Source organism: Oncorhynchus mykiss, chromosome 6 (assembly GCF_013265735.2).
Source record: "Oncorhynchus mykiss isolate Arlee chromosome 6, USDA_OmykA_1.1, whole genome shotgun sequence".
Taxonomy (NCBI): Eukaryota; Metazoa; Chordata; class Actinopteri; order Salmoniformes; family Salmonidae; genus Oncorhynchus; species Oncorhynchus mykiss.
In genome coordinates, this window is record NC_048570.1 from 96,991,149 (window position 1) to 97,015,313 (window position 24,165).

The following is a 24,165-nucleotide window of genomic DNA, read 5'->3' on the forward strand; positions in this document are numbered from 1 at the left end:
GAGACGGCCGCCCACCAAAACTCACGGACCAGGCAAGGAAGGCATCAATCAGAGAGGCAACAAAGAGACCAATGATAACCCTGAAGGAGTTGCAGAGCTCCACAGCAGAGATTGGAGTGTCTGTCCATAGGACCACTTTAAGCCGTACACTCCACAGAGCTGGGCTTTATGGAAGACTGGCCAGAAAAAAAGGCATTGCTTAAAGATAAAAATAAGCAATTATATTTGGTGTTCGCCAAAAGGCAAGTGGGAGACTCCCCAAACATATGGAGAAGGTACTCTGGTCAGTTGAGACTAAAATGTAGCTTTTTGGCCATTAATGAAAATGCTATGTCTGGCACAAACCCAACACCTCTCATCACCTTGAGAACACCATCCCCAGCTTGGTGGTGGCAGCATCATGCTGTGGGGATGTTTTTCATTGGCAGGGACTGGGGAAACTGGTCAGAATTGAAGGAATGATGGATGGCGCTAAATACAGGGAAAGTCTTGAGGGAAACCTGTTTCAGTCTTCCAGAGATTTGAGAGTGGGACAGAGGTTCACCTTCCAGCAGGACAATGACCCTAAGCATACTGCTAAAGCAACTCTCGAGTGGTTTAAGGGGAAACATTTAAATGTCTTGGAATGGCCTTGTCAAAGCCCAGACCTCAATCCAATTGAGAATCTGTGGTATGACATAAAGATTGCTGCACACCAGCGGAACCCATCCAACTTGAAGGAGCTGGAGCAGTTTGGCCTTGAAGAATGGGCAGAAATCCCAGTGGCTCGATGTGCCAAGCTTTTAGAAACACACCCCAAGAGACTTGCAGTTGTATTTGCTGCAAAAGGTGGCTCTACAAAGTATTGACTAGCATAGTAGTTAGTATAATGGTTATATACACTTGTTTGTTTGTTTGTTTTACAATAAAAATAACATTTTGCATCTTCAAAGTGCATGTTGTGTTGTGTAAATCAAAGGATACAACCCCCCCCCCAATAAAATCAAATCTATTTACATTTTAGGTTGTAAATCTATTTAAATGTGAGGTAAGGTAAGGCAACAAAATAGTAAAAATGCCAAGGGGGGGTGAATACTTTTGTATACAAATGTAACCAAGGTTTGAAATGATTATGTTTTAGTCAAATATTATTATTTTGGGCTTCTTGTGGTTCACTAATGATTTATTTCATTATGTTCTAGCCCTGACCATCCGTCCAGAAAGAATCGCAGCTGAATTTAGTTCCTGATTCCTGCGCTTTTCAATATATATATATATATATATATAATAAATCTAAATTCAATTGAGATGCAGCCTAGTGTGTTTACAATTCCCATAAAACATTGATTACACACACAAAAACAAAATGCTTGGTTGAAAGTTTGTACTCAATTTTAATTTACAAATGCACGTTACCCCAATATAATCTTATAAAAAAAAGAGAGCAAGTCTAGCTAAGAGAAAATGCTGCCCAGCAACATTCAAACCAAAAAACAAATATTCATGGAAATATTTATCAAATTTGTCACATTTTTTTTTTTTACAAAATATTTTTCTATTGAATTTCAGACATTATTTTCAATTTTCGATCTTCTGTTCAACAACACAGAACAACATGTTGAAGAGAATGGTTTTCAATATGCCCATATTTGCTATTGTTTCTCTTTGCTGTAGTGCAACAAAAAATAAAAAGACATATTTGAACAGTGCCCCCCATGAGCAGTGCCCCCCCCCCATGAACAGTGCCCCCCCCCCCCCCATGAGCAGTGCCCCCCCCCCCCATGAGCAGTGCCCCCCCCCCCCCCCCATGAGCAGTGCCCCCCCCCCCCCCCCCCCATGAGCAGTGCCCCCCCCCCCATGAGCAGTGCCCCCCCCCCCCCCATGAGCAGTGCCCCCCCCCCCCCCCATGAGCAGTGCCCCCCCCCCCCCCCCCCCCATGAGCAGTGCCCCCCCCCCCATGAGCAGTGCCCCCCCCCCCCCCCATGAGCAGTGCCCCCCCCCCCCCATGCAAACCACTTCCATCATGCTGCTTTTTAAAAAATACAAGTTGTAAGAAAAACAAAGATTACAAAACAAAACAAGCAATTGAAAAGATGTTTCAGAGGTCTGAGAAAGAAAAAGGCCCTGTTTGGTGTGGCTGGTAGCCTGAGGTACAGACGGCTACAACAGCACTCCAAGAGACACCCTAGATATAGTTATATAGTGCCTGTTGACAAGGCTCTACTCAAAAAAGTAGTGCACTATAAAAAAAAAAAATAAAAAATAAAAATCGGGGACAGGGTGCCATTGGGGACGCATTCTATAAATCACAGACACTCAACGGACAACGTCGACTCCTCTGGCCAAATACGCATCCACATCATCATCTTCATCCTCATCATCACATCAGAATATGCCGTTGTTTCAAAGGAGACAATCCTACAGATAATAACTCAAGTCTGACAACAGAAACAAAACACACAACAAAAAAAATCAGGTGTCTGCCTTTCTCTCTATACATTCTGATAGCCTCTGACTGAGCCTCTGACTGAGCCTCTGACTGAGACTCTGACTGAGCCTCTGACTGAGCCTCTGACTGAGCCTCTGACTGAGCCTCTGACTGAGCCTCTGACTGAGCCTGCCTTTCTCTCTACACATTCTGATAGCCTCTGACTGAGCCTCTGACTGAGCCTCTGACTGAGCCTCTGACTGAGCCTGACACCACTGGAAGCGGGAGCCAACGTGCCTCGCTCTGTTCTAGCTAGCCGGGGCCAATTAGGAGGTGATTTAGCATCCCCAACGCCCAGACAGACAGAATGGCTCATTGTCCTGTTGTTCTGTCTTTCTCTCCAGGTTTTAGGGTTGGTTTGGAGAAAGGCTTAACTTTGAATTAGCTGCGGCCTGTGACGCCGTGCGAAACGTCTGGAGTTTAATCCCACGGAGGTTGCATGATAGTCTGGGCTGTCTAGTCTGGGCTGGGACACTCCTTAACTGCGAACACACCTCTGTCCCCTGTCCCGCCCCCCCCCCCCCGTATCCCAAATGGCATCCTAATTCCTTATTTAGCGAACTACATTTGTACCTTTTCTTTTTGACCAGCACCACATTGGGGGTCGAAACTAGTGCACCGTCTAGGGAACAGGGCGCCACCTCTGTCTCTCTGGGTCTCTGACTGAAAGGGCTGGTCTGAGGCCTGTTGGAACTATGGGTAAATGAACACAGTGACTGACTGTATCTCACACAGGCCTGAAAACTCGAGATTATGAAAAGCTGACGTCAACAACACAACACGTCTTGAGCAACAACAAAAAAAAACAAGAGAAGAAGAAGGTTTAAGCTGATCTTAAGTTAGGCTTTGGGTCCAATCTCATCTCACCTCTTTGTATTTGACTCTTGATATTTACAGTCCTCTTCTACCCAAAACAGCTCAAAGCAGAAGTAAAGCCATTCGATTAGGACACAAAAAAATTATATATATATATATATATATTTAAAAAATAAAAATGTACAACGTGTGCATATCTGAAGCCAACAGATGCATCCCAAAAAATGAAAAAACAGGCATCATTCTGACTAACTTCAACCGTAGTGAATGTACTGACAATACTACAAACCAAAAGAATAAAATATATACTTTCCCCCTCACATCATCTTAACTAGTGAATGTACTGACAATACTACAACGCCAGACAAAAATGGTAGCTAGTTCACCAAACATTCTCTTAAAAGGAACAAGAAACCAAAAGAATAAAAATAAAATATATACTTTCCCCCCCTCACCCACATCATCATCATCTTAACTAGTGAATAGTTTATCGTGTGACTCAACACAACAGGGTCTCTTTAGAAATGTCTCCAAATTGTTAAAAAAAAATTTAAAAAAGTGGACAAAAACTCTTAAAAAAAAATCATTGTGAACCAATCTGAACGCACAAAGAAGACAACAGTGAAATCTCTCTGCCAGTATATATCATCTCTGGGAGGAGCGAGAGGAAGAAACTCCAGTATGGTTAAGAAGCAGTGGCGAGCTGTCTATTTACCATCACCCTGGTTGACTCAAAATGGCACCCTATTCCCTTCATAGTGCACTACTTTAGACCAGGGCCCTATGGGGAAATAGGGTGCCATTTGGGAAGCACTCAACCATGAGGTATCATATTTCATGTCCCTGCCCTCTTCTCACTGGCTGCTGTTGTTGTTGTTGTTACACGCCCCATTGTTGTTGTTGTTGTTGTTGTGGGCGGGGCTGGCCCCCTCCGCGCCAGGTGCTTGGACGTTGTCGGCCAGGTTGTGGGCGTGTTCCAGGAAGAGGTCCTTGAGGACAGACAGCTCTTTGCTGAGCAGCTTGATCTTGGCCTCCAGCCTCTCGTTCTCCTCTTTCAGCTCGTTGACACGTTGCTGCGTGTCCTGGGCCTTCTGCTTGGATCTCATCCTGCTCTTCTTCACCGCCAGGTTGTTCCGTTCCCGCCGCTGACGGTACTCGTCACTGTCCTTGTCCCCCGACGTCTTCTTCATCTTGGCCTTGCCTCCTCCTCCGGCTGGGGTCGCAGGGACTAGCTGGGGTACCAGCTGTAAGCTTCCTCCTGGTGGTCTTGATGATGTTGTTGTTGCTCCACTAGCCTGGCCCTGGATCACACTAACAGTCCCCCTGTTCTGCTCCGTGTTTATCGTCTGTTGCGACCTCTTGCTCATTTGGTTCGGATCTGCTGGCCGCTCGCCTCACTGTCCGTCTGCTATGACTGGCGTGCTGGTTGGGTGGCACTCTGGATGAATGGGTGTCTGCACGCACTCCTGTAGACTGGAGTTTCTGGAGTCTGGAAGGACAACGGAAATATGTTAGTCTTTCCCAGAGAAGAGAAAAAAAAGGTAAGAAACACATGTTGATAGGGGATTCATTATTAAAATAGGCTACAAACAGGTGACAACATTCTAGACTATCGGAACTAATTAGTCAGAACTAATTGAGTCAGGGTAGTCATGGAAACGGCACATTTAGTCAGAACTACTTGAGTCAAGGGTAGTCAGGGAAATAGCAGGACTCAACATCAGTAGCACAATTTTTATTGTTACATTTAACTAGGCAAGTCAGTTAAGAAGAAGTTATTATTTTCAATGACGGCCCACCCTGGCCATACAGTCTCCCAATCATGGCCGGTTGTGATACAGCCTGGAATCGAACCAGTGGCTGCAGTTGATGCCTCTAGCACTGAGATCCTGCGCTACTCGGAGCCCCATATCCTTTCTAGTAATCTTGATTTCACCATAAATAAATTAAGATCTGGGTCCACATGGGTTATAAGAAGAGATGCTAAACCGAGGAACTCCACCCTCTCTATTTACAAGTTAAGGACAAGTCTACGGGTCAAATGCCTCCCCCCCAATCAGAAATTCTAAATATTCTATCCATCTGTGAAATCGTGATTTGTCCAAATAACCAGTGAGGGAAAATCCAATCACTGGAACTATTGGTGCCCATAGTATGAAGACGGATCTACAGTCCCATGTATGTTCACAGTCTGACCCACCAGAGATCACGTCTATTGTAAAACACACAATGGGGGATTTATGAAAACAAGCTAGATTGATGCAAACACATATCTAGAATATGTAGCTAAATAATATTGCGCATTTCATATTGAAGGATTTTTTTGTTGTTGTGTAAACAGATCTGAGACAAAGTGGTGGCCTGGTTTAAGCCCCTCCCCCAATTTGCATTCATTCACCCAACATTTATCTGTCATCACAAACATATGTTATTCTCCTTGAGGGAATTCACCCACCAAAAACATGTATCTATCATCACCAGCATGTTATTCTCCCTGAGGGAAAGTGAAAAAAATCATAGTTAAATGTTAGTCTGATAAGGTCACACAGGGAGTTAGTTGTGTGTCTGTGACATCTCTCTCTCTCTCCCCGTCGGTCAGTTCAGCTGTCTGCTAGTTAACGGTAGTGTTGCCGGTGATTGCATCATCGCATCCCTCCCTCCGTACATGGCAGATCTGCTTTGTGCCACCGGAGAGGAACTCCGTAGCCATGCAGTGGTAAGCAACACAAACCCAGACGTTTTGGGATAAAAAATAATAATTGTACCGGTGAATTCACTAAAAAAACACTAACACACAACGTTTTGACGTGAAACTAACTAGTTAACTAATTAGAATGTGTATGGAAATAGACAAACAAAGAGCCTATATAGAGAGATTTGGCAATAGCAGGAGGCGTGGAGCTTGGCTAACTAGACAACTGGCTAACAGCTAGCTAGCATTTCCTTACAACCGAAAATAACCTCACCTAACGTCAAAAAACACACACTTTGAACGCCACATCACTATATACTTTTAACATAGTTCATCACACCGCTGTTTAGTAAACTAAACTTTTATTTTAAGCATACCTGGCCACAGTTGGTGTCTAAATTAGCACGAATATGCCGTACAGTTTGTGGAGTCCATTTAGCCTAGCTAGCTATTACCCTTTTTCCCCCCCCATAGAAGATGACTTGGGGAAAAACACATACCAAATCAACGACGTTACCTTGTCTGCTTTTTTGTTTTAGGTGTCGTCAAAAGTATAACAAGTTGGGAGTAAATGTCCGTATTTTTCGTTGACCAAATAAGTTAGTTGATGAAGTCTTGTGTATGTTTTGTTGCTGCTCCAAGTATTGCGAAATCGTTTTGACCATATAGGGGCATCTACCAGCCCAGCCAATGAGCTTCGGCGGTGAGGATGGGTGACGCAATAAACTGCTTGAGTGAAAGGTTGAACAACCAATGGGATGAACTATATTTGCATTTAGCTAGTGTTATTTATGTCATATGAAGAAGGAAAAAATATGTCGTGAGTTCACACAATGAATTCGTTCATTGCTAATGACCTGTTTCGGGGAAGAGACGCACAATTCCAACAGTTGCCATGAGTTAAAAATAATAAAAATTTGTTATATTATTTTTTTTAAATACTTAAATATACAAAATTGCTCTTGATATATCATATAGTAACGCAGTTGTGCATGTAAATAGCCTGCCATGTGTGATCTCCACATCTTTGGTGCGGTAGCATCATCTTGGATCATCCACATTGTGCAGCACAGACACAGATTCACACAGACACAGATTCTTAAAGTAGCCTTCAACTAAAACATTGTACTCTTTTTAGCCAAACAAATCCTTTTCAAATCACGTTGGGAAGCATAGATTCTAGCTTTTTTATTACAAATCTCTCTCTCTCCTCCCTCTCTCCTTCCTGTTCAGTACATTCCTGTGAACAACAGACCATAAAAGTATAGTTTTAATACAAGTATAAGAGGGAGTGTTTAGTTTGGCTAATATGATTGGACAGAAGTGGTCGACCCATGTGGGAATATTGCCATATTCACCTGTAAAACCCTTGTAAATCAATCCAATAACATATCTCAACATTATAGAATATTTCTGTGTGACAGACCACTAGGTGGTGCTAGACTACGCCACCACTTCAATTGATAAGGAGCCAAGGGGAACTCCAAAACATATAAGCCTTCAATTGAATGAAGATAATCAATCAATATGGGGTGGCAGGGTAGGCTAGTGGTTAGAGTGGAGTGGAGGGGAGGCAGGGTAGCCTAGTGGTTAGAGTGGAGGGGAGGCAGGTAGACTAGTGGTTAGAGTGGAGGGGCGGCAGGGTAGCCTAGTGGTTAGAGTGGAGGGGAGGCAGGTAGACTAGTGGTTAGAGTGGAGGGGCAGCAGGGTAGCCTAGTGGTTAGAGTGGAGGGGCGGCAGGGTAGCCTAGTGGTTAGAGTGGAGGGGCGGCAGGGTAGCCTAGTGGTTAGAGTGGAGGGGCAGCAGGGTAGCCTAGTGGTTAGAGTGGAGGGGCGGCAGGGTAGCCTAGTGGTTAGAGTGGAGGGGCGGCAGGGTAGCCTAGTGGTTAGAGTGGAGGGGCGGCAGGGTAGCCTAGTGGTTAGAGCGTTGGACTAGTAACCGAAAGGTTGAAAGATCAAATCCCCGAGCTGACAAGGTAAAAAAATCTGTCGTTCTGCCCCTGAACAAGGCAGTTAACCCACTGTTCCTAGATTGTAATTGTAAATAAGAATTTGTTCTTAACTGACTTGCCCAGTTAAATAAAGGTATAATATCACATCTGGTGGGTTTCTCCCACCTGCTCTCTCTCTCTCTTAGTGAACCTTTTGCACCTGGTATTCCGTTTGTGTCAACAGTGACCAGAGCCACCATGGAAATCGAGGCACCAACAGCATCGATGGATCCCAAGTTTAAGGATGGCATCATCGTCCGTGCTGGTGAAACATTTGTTATCCGAGCGGATATCCTGGGGACGCCACTACCCAGAGTCAAGTGGTTAAAAGACGGAAAAGAAATTGATAAAACCGCCCCGAGAACGGAGGTCGTAAAAACGTTTGAACGTACAGTTCTAACAGTTCTAGATTGCGTCAGAGTGGACGGCGGACAGTTCGTCCTGAGTCTCAGCAATGTGGCCGGAAAGAAAGATATACCTGTCAACGTTAAGGTTCTTGATAGACCTGGTCCGCCTGATGGGCCATTGAAGATAACTGGTGTGACTGCAGAGAAAGCCACGCTTCACTGGAGTCATCCGTTACAAGATGGCGGTGCCAGTGTCACCCATTATATCATTGAAAAGAGGGTAACCAACCGCCTGTCATGGACTGTAGTCCAACCGGAAACCCAAGCAGTCAGCTACAAAGTGACTAAACTTGTACCCGGCACTGAGTACATCTTCAGAGTGAAAGCGGTGAATAGGTTTGGCACTGGTGAACCTCTTGAATCAGACCCGGTTACTGCATGTTGTCCTTTCAAGCCTCCCAGCTCTCCTTCCACGCCTGAAGCAAGTGCTATAACAAGCGACTCAATGGTCCTTACATGGAATCGTCCAGAAAACGATGGCGGCTCAGAAATAGATGGCTATATCGTTGAAAAACGCCATAAAGACGGTGTTAGATGGACAAAGTGTAACAAGAGAAGACTTAACGATATTCGGTTCAGATGCACCGGACTCGCCGAGGGGCATTCCTACGAGTTCAGAGTATCTGCTGAGAATTCTGCTGGTGTTGGAGTGCCAAGTGAACCAACAGGATATATCAAAGCTTGTGACCCCTTATATCCACCAGGTCCTCCTTACAACCCTGGGGTGACAGACCAGTCAACCACAACCGTGTCCATCTCATGGACAAAACCCATCTATGATGGAGGAGCAGCCATCAAAGGATATGTTGTTGAGATGAAGGAAGTAACGCAGGAAGAGTGGGCGACCTGTACACCGCCAACTGGTGTTGAAGAAACACACTTCACTGTGAAAACACTGAAGGAAAACGGAGAATACAACTTCCGCGTCTGTGCGATTACCACGGAAGGAGTTGGTGAACCAGCGGATGTCCCGGGGACTGTAGTTACATCTGAAAGACTTGAGGCACCTGAGATTGAACTAGATTCAGACCTTAGGAAAATGGTGTCAGTTCGGGCGTGTGCAACACTGCGTCTGTTTGTCCCATTCAAAGGAAAACCTCAACCTGTAGTCAAGTGGTCCAAGATGGAAGGTCCTCTTACTGAGCGTGCACACATTGAGGTCACAAGCACCTACACAGTCCTTGGCATCCACACAGTCAACAGACTTGACACTGGCAAGTATGCGTTGACTCTTGAGAACGTCAGCGGTATGAAGTCTGCGTTCATTAATGTCACAGTGTTGGATTCACCAAGTGCCCCTGAGCACTTTGAAGTCAAGGACATTACTAGAGATTCTGTATCACTGTCCTGGGAGCCTCCACTGATTGACGGCGGAGCTAAGATCACACATTACATTGTGGAGAAGAGAGAAGCTCAAAGACGGGCCTTTACCAGTGTTTCAGAGAACTGTGGAAGAAATAGAATGAAGATTGACAACCTCATAGAAGGGGGACTTTATTACTTCCGTGTACGAGCTGCTAATGAGCTCGGTGTGGGTTTGCCAGCGGAAACACCAGAACCAATCAAGGTATCCCAAGCTCCTTTGCCTCCTGGTAAAGTCACTGTTGTACATGTTACTCACGACAGTGTGAGTCTGTCATGGCAAAAGCCTGACGACGACGGTGGTAGCAGAATCAAATGCTACGTAGTGGAAATGCAAGCCAAGAGCGATGACAAATGGACTGTGTGTACTGAGATACGGGGATTGAGATCGACTATTGATGGACTCTTAACAGGTGAGGAATATTCATTTAGGATTAGTGCAGTCAATGAAACAGGCAAGAGTGAACCTAAGCTACTGGCAGAGGCTGTCGTAGTAAACGATGACACAGTGGAACCCATCATAGATCTGATGTGTAACACATTCAGTGTCAAGGCAGGAGACGACCTGAAGATCAATGTTCCATTTAGAGGCAGACCTGAACCTGAGGTTTCATGGAACAAAGATGGTGTTGAATTGAAGGAGACAACCAGGGTTAGCTTTCTAACATCTAATAACTCATCACTAATCACTATCAGAAACACAACCAGGGAGGAATCAGGGAACTATGAGATCACCTTAACCAACACAGTTGGTAGAAAATCAGCGATAATAGCTGTGGTCATCTTGGATAAACCTGGCCCACCTGGTGCAATCAAAGTAGATGAAGTCAACGCTGACTATATTTCACTGTCTTGGGATCCCCCACTCTACGATGGTGGATGTCCAATCAGCAACTACGTAGTAGAGAAGAGAGATACTACCACTACAACATGGAAGACTGTTTCATCCACAGTTGCCAGAACGTCTATTAAGGTTCCTCGTTTGACACAAGGCACTGAATATCAGTTCCGAATTGCAGCTGAAAACCGTTACGGCGTGAGCCATGCTGTGGAGTCCGCTTCCGTTGTTGCACAGTACCCCTTCGAGACACCTGGCCCTCCCACTACCCTCCATGTTGCCCAGGCTACAAAGTCCTTCATGTTGGTTACATGGAATGAACCAGCCAGTGACGGTGGAAGTCCAATCATCGGTTATCACCTGGAAATGAAGGACTATAGCAGTATTCGCTGGACAAAAACGAACAGAGGACGTCTCATTGCTGAAACAGAATTTAAAGTGAATGGGGTTGAAGAAAGCTTGCAGTATGAATTCCGTGTTGCTGCTGAGAATATTGCTGGCGTTGGACCGTACAGCAAAGCCACTGAGCCTATAGCTGCAAGAGATCCATGTGATCCTCCTGCTAACCTTACAGTCACAGACATCACAAGATCTTCAATTTCTCTGACTTGGTCCAAGCCAGAGAATGACGGTGGAGCCAAGGTGACTGGCTACATTGTTGATCGCAGGGAGCTTCCAGATGGTTGTTGGCTGAAGTGCAATTTCACCAATCTCCAGGATACTTGCTATGACATTGAAGGCCTTACGGAGGACATTCAATATGACTTCCGTGTTATTGCAAAGAACTCTGCTGGAGTACTCAGTGAGCCGTCGCAATGCACAGGTGCCGTCACAGTCAAGGATAACGTTGTTCTACCTCGCATTGTCTTGGATAACAAGTATAAGAAATTCGTCGTTGTCAAAGCCGGAGATGTTCTGAGAATTGATGCAGATATTTCTGGGTGCCCACGTCCAGTCATTTCCTGGTCAAAAGATGGTGAAAGGATTGAGATCAAGGCAAGAATAGAGATCACTTCAACACACACTACCACCACATTACTAGTCAGAGACACTATCCGAAGAGACTCGGGTCAGTACACTGTAACAGTGCAGAACATTGCTGGTACAAGGTCCCTGTCTGTAAACTGTAAGGTTCTTGACCGCCCTGGATCGTCCTCTGGGCCATTGCATGTGACTGGTCTGACCGCAGAGAAATGCACTTTGACCTGGGGACCACCTCAAGAAAACGGTGGTGCGGAAATTCTGCGCTATATAGTTGAGAAATGTGAAACCAGTCGTGTCACCTGGACTTCAGTATATGAAGACACGAAGGCTACAACATGCAAGGTCACCGGACTGCGTAAAGGAAGGGAATACATCTTCAGAGTAAAGGCAGTGAATGAATATGGAGAAGGAGAAGCCTTGGAGAGTGAGCCAACCAAGGCCACAGATCCATTCACTGTCCCTGCTGCACCGACAGATGTTGAAGTCACCAGCATAACAAGTGAGACAATGACAATCTGCTGGAGAAGACCTGAGTCCGATGGAGGAAGCAGCATTTCTGGCTACGTTATTGAGAAACGAGAGAAATCAGGAACGCGCTGGGTACAGGTGAACACAAAGCCTGTGAATGACCTTAGGGTCAAGGCATCCAATCTCTGTGAGGGATGTGAGTATGAGTACAGAGTCTATGCAGAAAATGTTGCAGGCTCGAGTCCCCCAAGTATTCCTTGCAAACTGACAAAAGCGGAGGATCCACAATTCCTGCCGTCCCCACCAGCTAAACCCAAAGTCATTGACTCAACCAAGACTTCTGTAACTCTTTCATGGAATAAGCCGTTGTTTGATGGGGGAGCTGCCGTAACAGGATACTGTGTTGAATATAAGAGAACGGATGAGGAGGACTGGTGTGTCAGTGTTTCAAACACAGAGAACACTGAATTCACTGTCGTTGGTTTGACATCTGGTGCAGAATATATATTTGTTGTGAAATCCATCAACAAGATTGGTGTCAGTGAGCCAAGCCCTCCTTCTGATCCACAAGCAGCTGAGGACCGAGAAGAGGAACCACAGTTTAATATCAGCAATGAGATGAGAAAGACTCTTCTTGTAAAGGACGGCAGTTCATTCACCTTAACTGTGCCGTTCAGCGGCAAACCTGTTCCTAACGTTATGTGGGACAAGGCAGATGTTGACCTGAGAGTGAGGGCCAGTATTCATACCACTGATACCGTCACGTCTATCACGGTGGAACAAGCAACAAGAGACGACTCTGGAAAATATACAGTGACTTTACAAAACGTTGCTGGAAAAGTCACATGTACGTTAAATGTCAGGGTTCTTGACTCTCCTGGTCCACCGTGCCGTGTTGCTGTCAAGGATGTTACCAAGAGCTCTGCAACAGTTGCCTGGGATACCCCAGAAAACGAAGGTGGTGCTGCTGTCACCAACTACCTTGTTGATATTCGTGAGGTGAACAACAAGGGATGGACCAGAGTCACAGATTCATGTCCTCGTCTGACCTACAGAGTGTCAGATCTACAAGAGGGAGGTGTGTACTACTTCAGAGTCACTGGTGAAAACCAGTATGGAACCGGCTTGCCAGCTGAGACCAAATACGGAGCAATGATTACAGACAAGAGTGACCCGATGCCATTGGCCAAGCCAGTAAAGGACGACACAATAGAACCCATCATAGATCTAATGAGCAACTCATACAGTGTCAAGGCAGGAGACGACCTGAAGATTGATGTTCCGTTCAAGGGTAGACCTGAACCTGAGATTTCATGGAAGAAAGATGGTGCTGAGTTGAAGGAGACAACCAGGGTCAGCTTTCTAACATCTAATAACTCATCACTAATCACTATCAGAAACACAACCAGGGAGGAATCAGGGAACTATGAGATCACCTTAACCAACACAGTTGGTAGAAAATCAGCCATAATAGCTGTGGTCATCTTGGATAAACCTGGCCCACCTGGTGCAATCAAAGTAGATGAAGTCAACGCTGACTATATTTCACTGTCTTGGGATCCCCCACTCTATGATGGAGGATGTCCAATCAGCAACTACGTAGTAGAGAAGAGAGATACTACCACTACAACATGGAAGACTGTTTCATCCACAGTTGCCAGAACGTCTATTAAGGTTCCTCGTTTGACACAAGGCACTGAATATCAGTTCCGAATTGCAGCTGAAAACCGTTACGGAATGAGCCATGCTGTGGAGTCCGCTTCAGTTGTTGCACAGTACCCCTTCGAGACACCTGGCCCTCCCACTACCCTCCATGTTGCCCAGGCTACAAAGTCCTTCATGTTGGTTACATGGAATGAACCAGCCAGTGACGGTGGAAGTCCAATCATCGGTTATCACCTGGAAATGAAGGACTACAGCAGTATTCGCTGGACAAAGACTAACAGAGGACGTCTCATTTCTGAAACAGAATTTAAAGTGAATGGGGTTGAAGAAAGCTTGCAGTATGAATTCCGTGTTGCTGCTGAGAATATTGCTGGCGTTGGACCGTACAGCAAAGCCACTGAGCCTATAGCTGCCAGAGATCCATGTGATCCTCCTGCTAACCTTACAGTCACAGACATCACAAGATCTTCAATTTCTCTGACTTGGTCCAAGCCAGAGAATGACGGTGGAGCCAAGGTGACTGGCTACATTGTTGATCGCAGGGAGCTTCCAGATGGTTGTTGGCTGAAGTGCAATTTCACCAATCTCCAGGATACTTGCTATGACATTGAAGGCCTTACGGAGGACATTCAATATGACTTCCGTGTTATTGCAAAGAACTCTGCTGGAGTACTCAGTGAGCCGTCGCAATGCACAGGTGCCGTCACAGTCAAGGATAACGTTGTTCTACCTCGCATTGTCTTGGATAACAAGTATAAGAAATTAGTCATTGTCAAAGCCGGAGATGTTCTGAGAATCGATGCAGATATTTCTGGGCGCCCACATCCAGTCATTTCCTGGTCAAAAGATGGTGAAAGGATTGAGATCAAGGCAAGAATAGAGATCACTTCAACACACACTACCACCACATTACTAGTCAAAGACACTATCCGAAGAGACTCGGGTCAGTACACTGTAACAGTGCAGAACATTGCCGGTACAAGGTCCCTGACTGTAAACTGTAAGGTTCTTGACCGCCCTGGATCGTCCTCTGGGCCATTGGATGTGACTGGTCTGACCGCAGACAAATGCACTTTGACCTGGGGACCACCTCAAGAAAACGGTGGTGCGGAAATTCTGCGCTATACAGTTGAGAAATGTGAAACCAGTCGTGTCACCTGGACTTCAGTATATGAAGACACGAAGGCTACAACATGCAAGGTCACCGGACTGCGTAAAGGAAGGGAATACATCTTCAGAGTAAAGGCAGTGAATGAATATGGAGAAGGAGAAGCCTTGGAGAGTGAGCCAACCAAGGCCACAGATCCATTCACTGTCCCTGCTGCACCGACAGATGTTGAAGTCACCAGCATAACAAGTGAGACAATGACAATCTGCTGGAGAAGACCTGAGTCCGATGGAGGAAGCAGCATTTCTGGCTACGTTATTGAGAAACGAGAGAAATCAGGAACGCGCTGGGTACAGGTGAACACAAAGCCTGTGAATGACCTTAGGGTCAAGGCATCCAATCTATGTGAGGGATGTGAGTATGAGTACAGAGTCTATGCAGAAAATGTTGCAGGCTCGAGTCCCCCAAGTATTCCTTGCAAACTGACAAAAGCGGAGGATCCACAATTCCTGCCGTCCCCACCAGCTAAACCCAAAGTCATTGACTCAACCAAGACTTCTGTAACTCTTTCATGGAATAAGCCGTTGTTTGATGGGGGAGCTGCTGTAACAGGATACTGTGTTGAATATAAGAGAACGGATGAGGAGGACTGGTGTGTCAGTGTTTCAAACACAGAGAACACTGAATCCACTGTCGTTGGTTTGACATCTGGTGCAGAATATATATTTGTTGTGAAATCCATCAACAAGATTGGTGTCAGTGAGCCAAGCCCTCCTACTGATCCACAAGCAGCTGAGGACAGAGAAGAGGAACCACAGTTTAATATCAGCAATGAGATGAGAAAGACTCTTCTCGTAAAGGACTGCAGTTCATTCACCTTAACTGTGCCGTTCAGCGGCAAACCTGTTCCTAACGTTATGTGGGACAAGGCAGATGTTGACCTGAGAGTGAGGGCCAGTATTCATACCACTGATACCGTCACGTCTATCACGGTGGAACAAGCAACAAGAGACGACTCTGGAAAATACACAGTGACTTTACAAAACGTTGCTGGAAAAGTCACGTGTACGTTGAATGTCAGGGTACTTGACTCTCCTGGTCCACCGTGCCGTGTTGCTGTCAAGGATGTTACCAAGAGCTCTGCAACAGTTGCCTGGGATACCCCAGAGAACGAAGGTGGTGCTGCTGTCACCAACTACCTTGTTGATATTCGTGAGGTGAACAACAAGGGATGGACCAGAGTCACAGATTCATGTCCTCGTCTTACCTACAGAGTGTCAGATCTACAAGAGGGAGGTGTGTACTACTTCAGAGTCACTGGTGAAAACCAGTATGGAACCGGCTTGCCAGCTGAGACCAAATACGGAGCAATGATTACAGGTATGCCAGAACTGATAATCCAAATGTAAGCGTTCCAATATATATTTTTCATTTATTTATTTTTCTTTTTAAACCACAGTTTAAAAAAAAAAAAAATCCTTCTTGATTTCAGAAAAACCCAGCCCACCACAAACCATCGAAGTCACCGAGATCACCAAGGAAAGCGTGTCCTTGTCATGGATTAAGCCCGAGAATGACGGAGGGAGCAGAATCACCAGTTATCGAGTCGATGCTCTCGAGAACGGTCAGGATAAATGGGTGAAGTGCGGTGTCACCAAGACCGTCCACTTCGTGGTGTACGACCTGAAGGAAGCTACTCAATACTTTTTCAGAGTTCGTGCTGAAAACCACGCTGGATTCAGTGACCCTACAGAAATGGCTCTCCCTGTGTTAGTTAAAGGGCAACTTGGTGAGTTGTTGCCCACACCTACATTTACAGTTACTAAGGGTAGAGAATTGCTGAGCATTAACCAAGACAGATAGTTTACTACATTCATAACCAAGACAGATAGTTTACTACATTCATAACCAAGACAGATAGTTTACTACATTCATAACCAAGACAGATAGTTTACCACATTCATAACCAAGACAGATAGTTTACTACATTCATAACCAAGACAGATCGTTTACTACATTCATAACCAAGACAGATAGTTTACTACATTCATAACCAAGACAGATAGTTTACCACATTCATAACCAAGACAGATAGTTTACCACATTCATAACCAAGACAGATAGTTTACTACATTCATAACCAAGACAGATAGTTTACTACATTCATAACCAAGACAGATAGTTTACCACATTCATAACCAAGACAGATAGTTTACTACATTCATAACCAAGACAGATAGTTTACTACATTCATAACCAAGACAGATAGTTTACCACATTCATAACCAAGACAGATGGTTTACTACATTCATAACCAAGACAGATAGTTTACTACATTCATAACCAAGACAGATAGTTTACCACATTCATAACCAAGACAGATAGTTTACTACATTCATAACCAAGACAGATAGTTTACTACATTCATAACCAAGACAGATAGTTTACTACATTCATAACCAAGACAGATAGTTTACCACATTCATAACCAAGACAGATAGTTTACTACATTCATAACCAAGACAGATCGTTTACTACATTCATAACCAAGACAGATAGTTTACCACATTCATAACCAAGACAGATAGTTTACTACATTCATAACCAAGACAGATCGTTTACTACATTCATAACCAAGACAGATAGTTTACTACATTCATAACCAAGACAGATAGTTTACCACATTCATAACCAAGACAGATAGTTTACCACATTCATAACCAAGACAGATAGTTTACTACATTCATAACCAAGACAGATAGTTTACTACATTCATAACCAAGACAGATAGTTTACTACATTCATAACCAAGACAGATAGTTTACCACATTCATAACCAAGACAGATGGTTTACTACATTCATAACCAAGACAGATAGTTTACTACATTCATAACCAAGACAGATAGTTTACCACATTCATAACCAAGACAGATAGTTTACTACATTCATAACCAAGACAGATAGTTTACTACATTCATAACCAAGACAGATAGTTTACTACATTCATAACCAAGACAGATAGTTTACCACATTCATAACCAAGACAGATAGTTTACTACATTCATAACCAAGACAGATCGTTTACTACATTCATAACCAAGACAGATAGTTTACTACATTCATAACCAAGACAGATAGTTTATCACATTCATAACCAAGACAGATAGTTTACCACATTCATAACCAAGACAGATAGTTTACTACATTCATAACCAAGACAGATAGTTTACCACATTCATAACCAAAACAGATGGTTTACTACATTCATAACCAAGACAGATAGTTTACTACATTCATAACCAAGACAGATAGTTTACTACATTCATAACCAAGACAGATCGTTTACTACATTCATAACCAAGACAGATAGTTTACTACATTCATAACCAAGACAGATAGTTTACCACATTCATAACCAAGACAGATAGTTTACCACATTCATAACCAAGACAGATAGTTTACTACATTCATAACCAAGACAGATCGTTTACTACATTCATAACCAAGACAGATAGTTTACTACATTCATAACCAAGACAGATCGTTTACTACATTCATAACCAAGACAGATAGTTTACCACATTCATAACCAAGACAGATAGTTTACTACATTCATAACCAAGACAGATAGTTTACCACATTCATAACCAAGACAGATAGTTTACCACATTCATAACCAAGACAGATAGTTTACTACATTCATAACCAAGACAGATAGTTTACCACATTCATAACCAAAACAGATGGTTTACTACATTCATAACCAAGACAGATAGTTTACTACATTCATAACCAAGACAGATAGTTTACTACATTCATAACCAAGACAGATCGTTTACTACATTCATAACCAAGACAGATAGTTTACTACATTCATAACCAAGACAGATAGTTTACCACATTCATAACCAAGACAGATAGTTTACCACATTCATAACCAAGACAGATGGTTTACTACATTCATAACCAAGACAGATCGTTTACTACATTCTGGAAAACGAATTCTTACATGTAGATTGTTTCATTTTGATCTGATATCTTCAACAAGTCTTCATCTATCTTTCAACAGAACCTCCTGAAATGAACATGAACAAGTTCCCTGACAATATGGTCTACGTCAGAGCAGGATCAAACCTAAAATGCCAGATCCCACTTACTGGGAAACCTGCGCCAAAAATATCTCTTTCAAAGGACGATGTCGTGTTGAAGTCAACGATGAGATTCAACTCTGAAGTAACTCCTGAATATCTTATCATCAGTCTTCGTGAGAGCACTGCTACTGATTCAGGAAGGTACGACATATGTGCCTCCAACACCAGCGGAGCCTCCAGGTCTTTTGTGACCATCGTGGTCCTGGATAGACCCAGCGCCCCAGTTGGTCCTATTGGAATGTCTGAGGTGACCGAGGACAGTGTGAGTCTGACGTGGCTTCCTCCTCGGTATGACGGCGGAAGCCCCGTCACAAACTACATAATAACCAAACGAGAAACGACAAACGCCGACTGGACCGAAGTCTCCTCGGTCGTTGTGAAATGCACAATGAAAATCATGAAGCTCATAACAGGACTGGAGTACCAGTTCAGAATCAGGGCTGAAAATCGCTACGGCATCAGTGAGTACATCGACTCTGCAACCGTCAGAGTGGATCTCAACTACAGTAAGTTTTATACTACTCTATGCATGTTTTATCTTTGTATTTATGTTTGTATTGTATATATACATATATATATATACATATATATATACATATACATGTGGTGGCAGCGTAGCCTAGTGGTTAGAGTGCTGGACTAGTAACCGAAAGGTTGCAAGATCGAATCCTCCGAGCTGACAAAGTACAAATCTGTCGTTCTGCCCCTGAACAAGGCAGTTAACCCACTGTTCCCCCAGTAGGCCGTCGTTGTAAATAAGAATTTGTTCTTAACTGACTTGCCAAGTTAAATAAAGGTAAAGTAAAAAAAAAATGTATATGTAACATATATACTTGTGACAGACCACTAGGGGGCGCTGTACTATGCCACCCCTTGAACTGATAAAGAATACCTGGCAACGTGTTATTGTGACAGACCACTAGGGGGCGCTGTACTATGCCACCCCTTGAACTGATAAAGAATACCTGGCAACGTGTTATTGTGACAGACCACTAGGGGGCGCTGTACTATGCCACCCCTTGAACTGATAAAGAATACCTGGCAACGTGTTATTGTGACAGACCACTAGGGGGCGCTGTACTATGCCACCCCTTGAACTGATAAAGAATACCTGGCAACGTGTTATTGTGACAGACCACTAGGGGGCGCTGTATTATGCCACCCCTTGAACTGATAAAGAATACCTGGCAACGTGTTATTGTGACAGACCACTAGGGGGCGCTGTACTATGCCACCCCTTGAACTGATAAAGAATACCTGGCAACGTGTTATTGTGACAGACCACTAGGGGGCGCTGTATTATGCCACCCCTTGAACTGATAAAGAATACCTGGCAACGTGTTATTGTGACAGACCACTAGGGGGCGCTGTACTATGCCACCCCTTGAACTGATAAAGAATACCTGGCAACGTGTTATTGTGACAGACCACTAGGGGGCGCTGTACTATGCCACCCCTTGAACTGATAAAGAATACCTGAGAACGTGTTATTGTGACAGACCACTAGGGGGCGCTGTACTATGCCACCCCTTGAACTGATAAAGAATACCTGAGAACGTGTTATTGTGACAGACCACTAGGGGGCGTTGTACTATGCCACCCCTTGAACTGATAAAGAATACCTGGCAACGTGTTATTGTGACAGACCACTAGGGGGCGTTGTACTATGCCACCCCTTGAACTGATAAAGAATACCTGGCAACGTGTTATTGTACAGGGTAAAAGACACTGTAAACATACCGATTAACGCTAAATGTTATTTGCTTTCGTCTATAGCCGTCCCTGAATCTCCGTCACCCCCTACCGTTACGTCTGTAACCAGAGAAAGCGTCACCGTCGCCTGGACGGAGCCGACCTGGAATGGAGGAAGGCCAGTCGTCGGATACCATCTTCAGATGAAGGACAAGAACAGCATCCTGTGGCAGACGGTTAACAAAACCGTTATCCGTGCCACACACTTCAAAGTGACGAACGTCATCGTTGCTGGTCTCATCTATGAGTTCAAGGTGGCTGCGGAAAACGCAGCTGGATGCAGTCCCCTTAGCAAGATCTCAGACGCTGTACTGGCCGTTGATGCTTGTGGTAAAGGCGACTTTCGTTACTTTCAGTAGTGGTTGGTCCGTCACATTTCTCTATCACCTAGTGGTTGGTCCATCACATTTCTTTATCACCTAGTGGTTGGTCCATCACATTTCTCTATCACCTAGTGGTTGGTCCATCACATTTCTCTATCACCTAGTGGTTGGTCCATTACATTTCTCTATCGCCTAGTGGTTGGTCCATCACATTTCTCTATCACCTAGTGGTTGGTCCATCACATTTCTTTATCACCGAGTGGTTAGTCCATCACATTTCTCTATCACCTAGTGGTTGGTCCATCACATTTCTCTATCACCTAGTGGTTGTCCATCACATTTCTATATCACCTAGTAGTTGTCCATCACATTTCTCTATCACCGAGTGGTTGGTCCATCACATTTCTATATCACCTAGTAGTTGTCCATCATATTTCTATATCACGAGTGGTTGGTCCATCACATTTCTATATCACCTAGTAGTTGTCCATCATATTTCTCTATCACCGAGTGGTTGGTCCATCACATTTCTCTATCACCTAGTGGTTGTCCATCACATTTCTATATCACCTAGTAGTTGGTCCATCACATTTCTCTATCACCTAGTGGTTGGTCCATCACATTTCTCTATCACCTAGTAGTTGGTCCATCACATTTCTCTATCACCTAGTGGTTGGTCCATCACATTTCTCTATCACCTAGTGGTTGGTCCATCACATTTCTCTATCACCTAGTGGTTGTCCATCACATTTCTCTATCACCTAGTGGTTGTCCATCACATTTCTCTATCACCGAGTGGTTGTCCATCACATTTCTCTATCACCTAGTGGTTGTCCATCACATTTCTCTATCACCTAGTGGTTGTCCATCACATTTCTCTATCACCTAGTGGTTGTCCATCACATTTCTCTATCACCTAGTGGTTGTCCATCACATTTCTCTATCACCGAGTGGTTGTCCATCACATTTCTCTATCACCTAGTGGTTGTCCATCACAGTGTGGCGTAGTCAGCAGGTTTGAGTTATATCTGTTTATTATTAAAACCTCACGTTACACTTGCTTTAATTTCATTTTTTTTTCAATATCACTGTGTACTTCCTTTAAACTATATATTAACAACTGTATCTGAACCTCTAAGTCTTTGTTGTTGTTGTTGTTTGTTGCAGAGCCTCCAACCAACGTGCGGATCACTCACATCAGAAAGTCTTCCGTCAGACTTGAATGGCTGAAGCCTACTTACGATGGTGGTAGCAAGGTAACGGGATACCTGGTTGAGAAGAAAGAGGGCGAAAGAGACCGGTGGACGAAGGCCAACTTAACCAACGTTTCTGACACACACTACACTGTGACCGAGCTGAACGAGTGTGTGGTTTACGAATTCAGAGTCGCGGCTAAGAATGCAGCGGGATCAGTCAGTGATCCGTCCGTCACTGCCGGCCCGGTGATGTGTGTGGACACGGACGATTACCAAGGAGATTAGATGGTTTGATTTTGTAATTGTCAGAGGCTTTGCTAGTATTGTTGTGAAAAGTGGTCAAAAAGTCGTTAAATTTGCATTTGTTTTTTTTCTTTCAAAGTTGAGATTTACGTGACTGATGTGGTTACTGAAATAGCTATTTGTTTTGATTTGGTAGACGATATTTCTGTTCTGATAGCTGATTTTAATAGCAGAGTAGATTTGATATGCTTCAACTATTGTCTGACTTGTTGGGAAAATGGTCAACATGGTTGATTTTGTGTGCGTAAATCACAGTGTTTAACAGTGGATGGAAGGTTGGATGTCTTCATTTGTTTATTTAGAGTGTGAGTTTTACAATGTTGAAGAAATCCCATGAAAACATATTGTCAGCCGTGTGGACTGTTTGCACGTTTTCTACATTTGATTGGTGTTGATATTTAACGGTTTAAGAGAAGAAATCGAAAGACAGAAGTGTGTCAGATAACGGTAGTGGTGTTGCCTCTACTCTCTCAGCAGGTAGACTAGTGGTTAGAGTGGAGGGACGGCAGGTAGACTAGTGGTTAGAGTGGAGGGGAGGCAGGTAGTCTAGTGGTTAGAGTGGAGGGACGGCAGGTAGCCTAGTGGTTAGAGCGTTGGACTAGTAACCAGCAGGTAGCCTAATGGTTAGAGCTTTGGGCCAGTAACCAGCAGGTAGCCTAGTGGTTAGAGCATTGGGCCAATAACCAGCAGGTAGCCTAGTGGTTAGAGCATTGGGTCAGTAACCAGCAGGTAGCCTAGTGGTTAGAGCGTTGGTCTAGTAACCGGCAGGTAGCTTAGTGGTTAGAGCGTTGGGCCAGTAACCAGCAGGTAGTCTAGTGGTTAGAGTGTTGGGCTAGTAACCAGCAGGTAGCCTAGTGGTTAGAGCATTGGGTCAGTAACCAGCAGGTAGCCTAGTGGTTAGAGCGTTGGACTAGTAACCGGCAGGTAGCTTAGTGGTTAGAGCGTTGGGCCAGTAACCAGCAGGTAGTCTAGTGGTTAGAGTGTTGGACTAGTAACCAGCAGGTAGCCTAGTGGTTAGAGTGTTGGACTAGTAACCAGTAGGTAGCCTAGTGGTTAGAGTGTTGGACTAGTAACCAGCAGGTAGTCTAGTGGTTAGAGTGTTGGACTAGTAACCAGCAGGTAGCCTAGTGGTTAGAGTGTTGGGCTAGTAACCAGCAGGTAGCCTAGTGGTTAGAGTGTTGGACTAGTAACCAGTAGGTAGTCTAGTGGTTAGAGCGTTGGACTAGTAACCAGCAGGTAGACTAGTGGTTAGAGTGTTGGACTAGTAACCAGCAGGTAGACTAGTGGTTAGAGTGTTGGACTAGTAACCAGCAGGTAGCCTAGTGGTTAGAGCGTTGGGCCACTAACCAGCAGGTAGACTAGTGGTTAGAGCGTTGGGCCAGTAACCAGCAGGTAGCCTAGTGGTTACAGCGTTGGGCCACTAACCAGCAAGTAGCCTAGTGGTTAGAGCGTTGGGCCAGTAACCAGCAGGTAGCCTAGTGGATAGAGCATTGGGCCAGTAACCAGCAGGTAGCTTAGTGGATAGAGCATTTGTCCAGTAACCAGCAGGTAGCCTAGTGGTTAGAGCGTTGGACCAGTAACCAGCATGTAGCCTAGTGGATAGAGCATTGGGCCAGTAACCAGCAGGTAGCCTAGTGGATAG

General features: G+C 44.4%; 2 protein-coding genes across 6 annotated transcripts; one reads left to right on the top strand and one right to left on the bottom strand.

Annotated features, from left to right (window-relative positions):
- Positions 1–1,980: 1,980 nt before the first annotated feature.
- LOC110507011 (CCAAT/enhancer-binding protein gamma) lies at positions 1,981–6,657 on the bottom strand. Of its 5 annotated transcripts, XM_036981682.1 has the most exons (3): positions 6,476–6,657; positions 4,098–4,772; positions 1,981–4,026 (listed from the first exon to the last, which is right to left on the bottom strand). In XM_036981682.1, exon 2 carries the CDS (start codon positions 4,648–4,650, stop codon positions 4,138–4,140), a length of 513 nt encoding a protein of 170 aa, XP_036837577.1. In that variant the 5' UTR covers positions 4,651–4,772; positions 6,476–6,657; the 3' UTR covers positions 1,981–4,026; positions 4,098–4,137. The 5 variants fall into 5 exon arrangements, with proteins under 5 accessions (XP_036837577.1, XP_036837576.1, XP_036837575.1 ...); XM_036981681.1 differs by having other exon boundaries at positions 1,981–4,772; positions 6,493–6,657; XM_036981680.1 differs by having other exon boundaries at positions 1,981–4,772.
- On the top strand, positions 5,865–23,120 carry LOC110507008 (titin). The gene is made up of 6 exons (XM_036981677.1): positions 5,865–5,999; positions 8,112–16,177; positions 16,290–16,586; positions 18,868–19,455; positions 20,726–21,031; positions 22,192–23,120. Exons 1-6 carry the CDS (start codon positions 5,992–5,994, stop codon positions 22,503–22,505), a joined length of 9,579 nt encoding a protein of 3,192 aa, XP_036837572.1. The 5' UTR covers positions 5,865–5,991; the 3' UTR covers positions 22,506–23,120.
- The last annotated feature ends 1,045 nt before the right edge of the window (positions 23,121–24,165 follow it).

Coding starts and splice junctions, on each gene's coding strand:
- LOC110507011 (XM_036981681.1), bottom strand. CDS start 4,650: ATGAGCAAGAGGTCGCAACAGACGATAAACACGGAGCAGAACAGGGGG.
- LOC110507008 (XM_036981677.1), top strand. Junction 16,178..16,289: donor ATACGGAGCAATGATTACAG/GTATGCCAGAAC, acceptor TCTTGATTTCAG/AAAAACCCAGCCCACCACAA. Junction 16,587..18,867: donor GTTAGTTAAAGGGCAACTTG/GTGAGTTGTTGC, acceptor ATCTTTCAACAG/AACCTCCTGAAATGAACATG.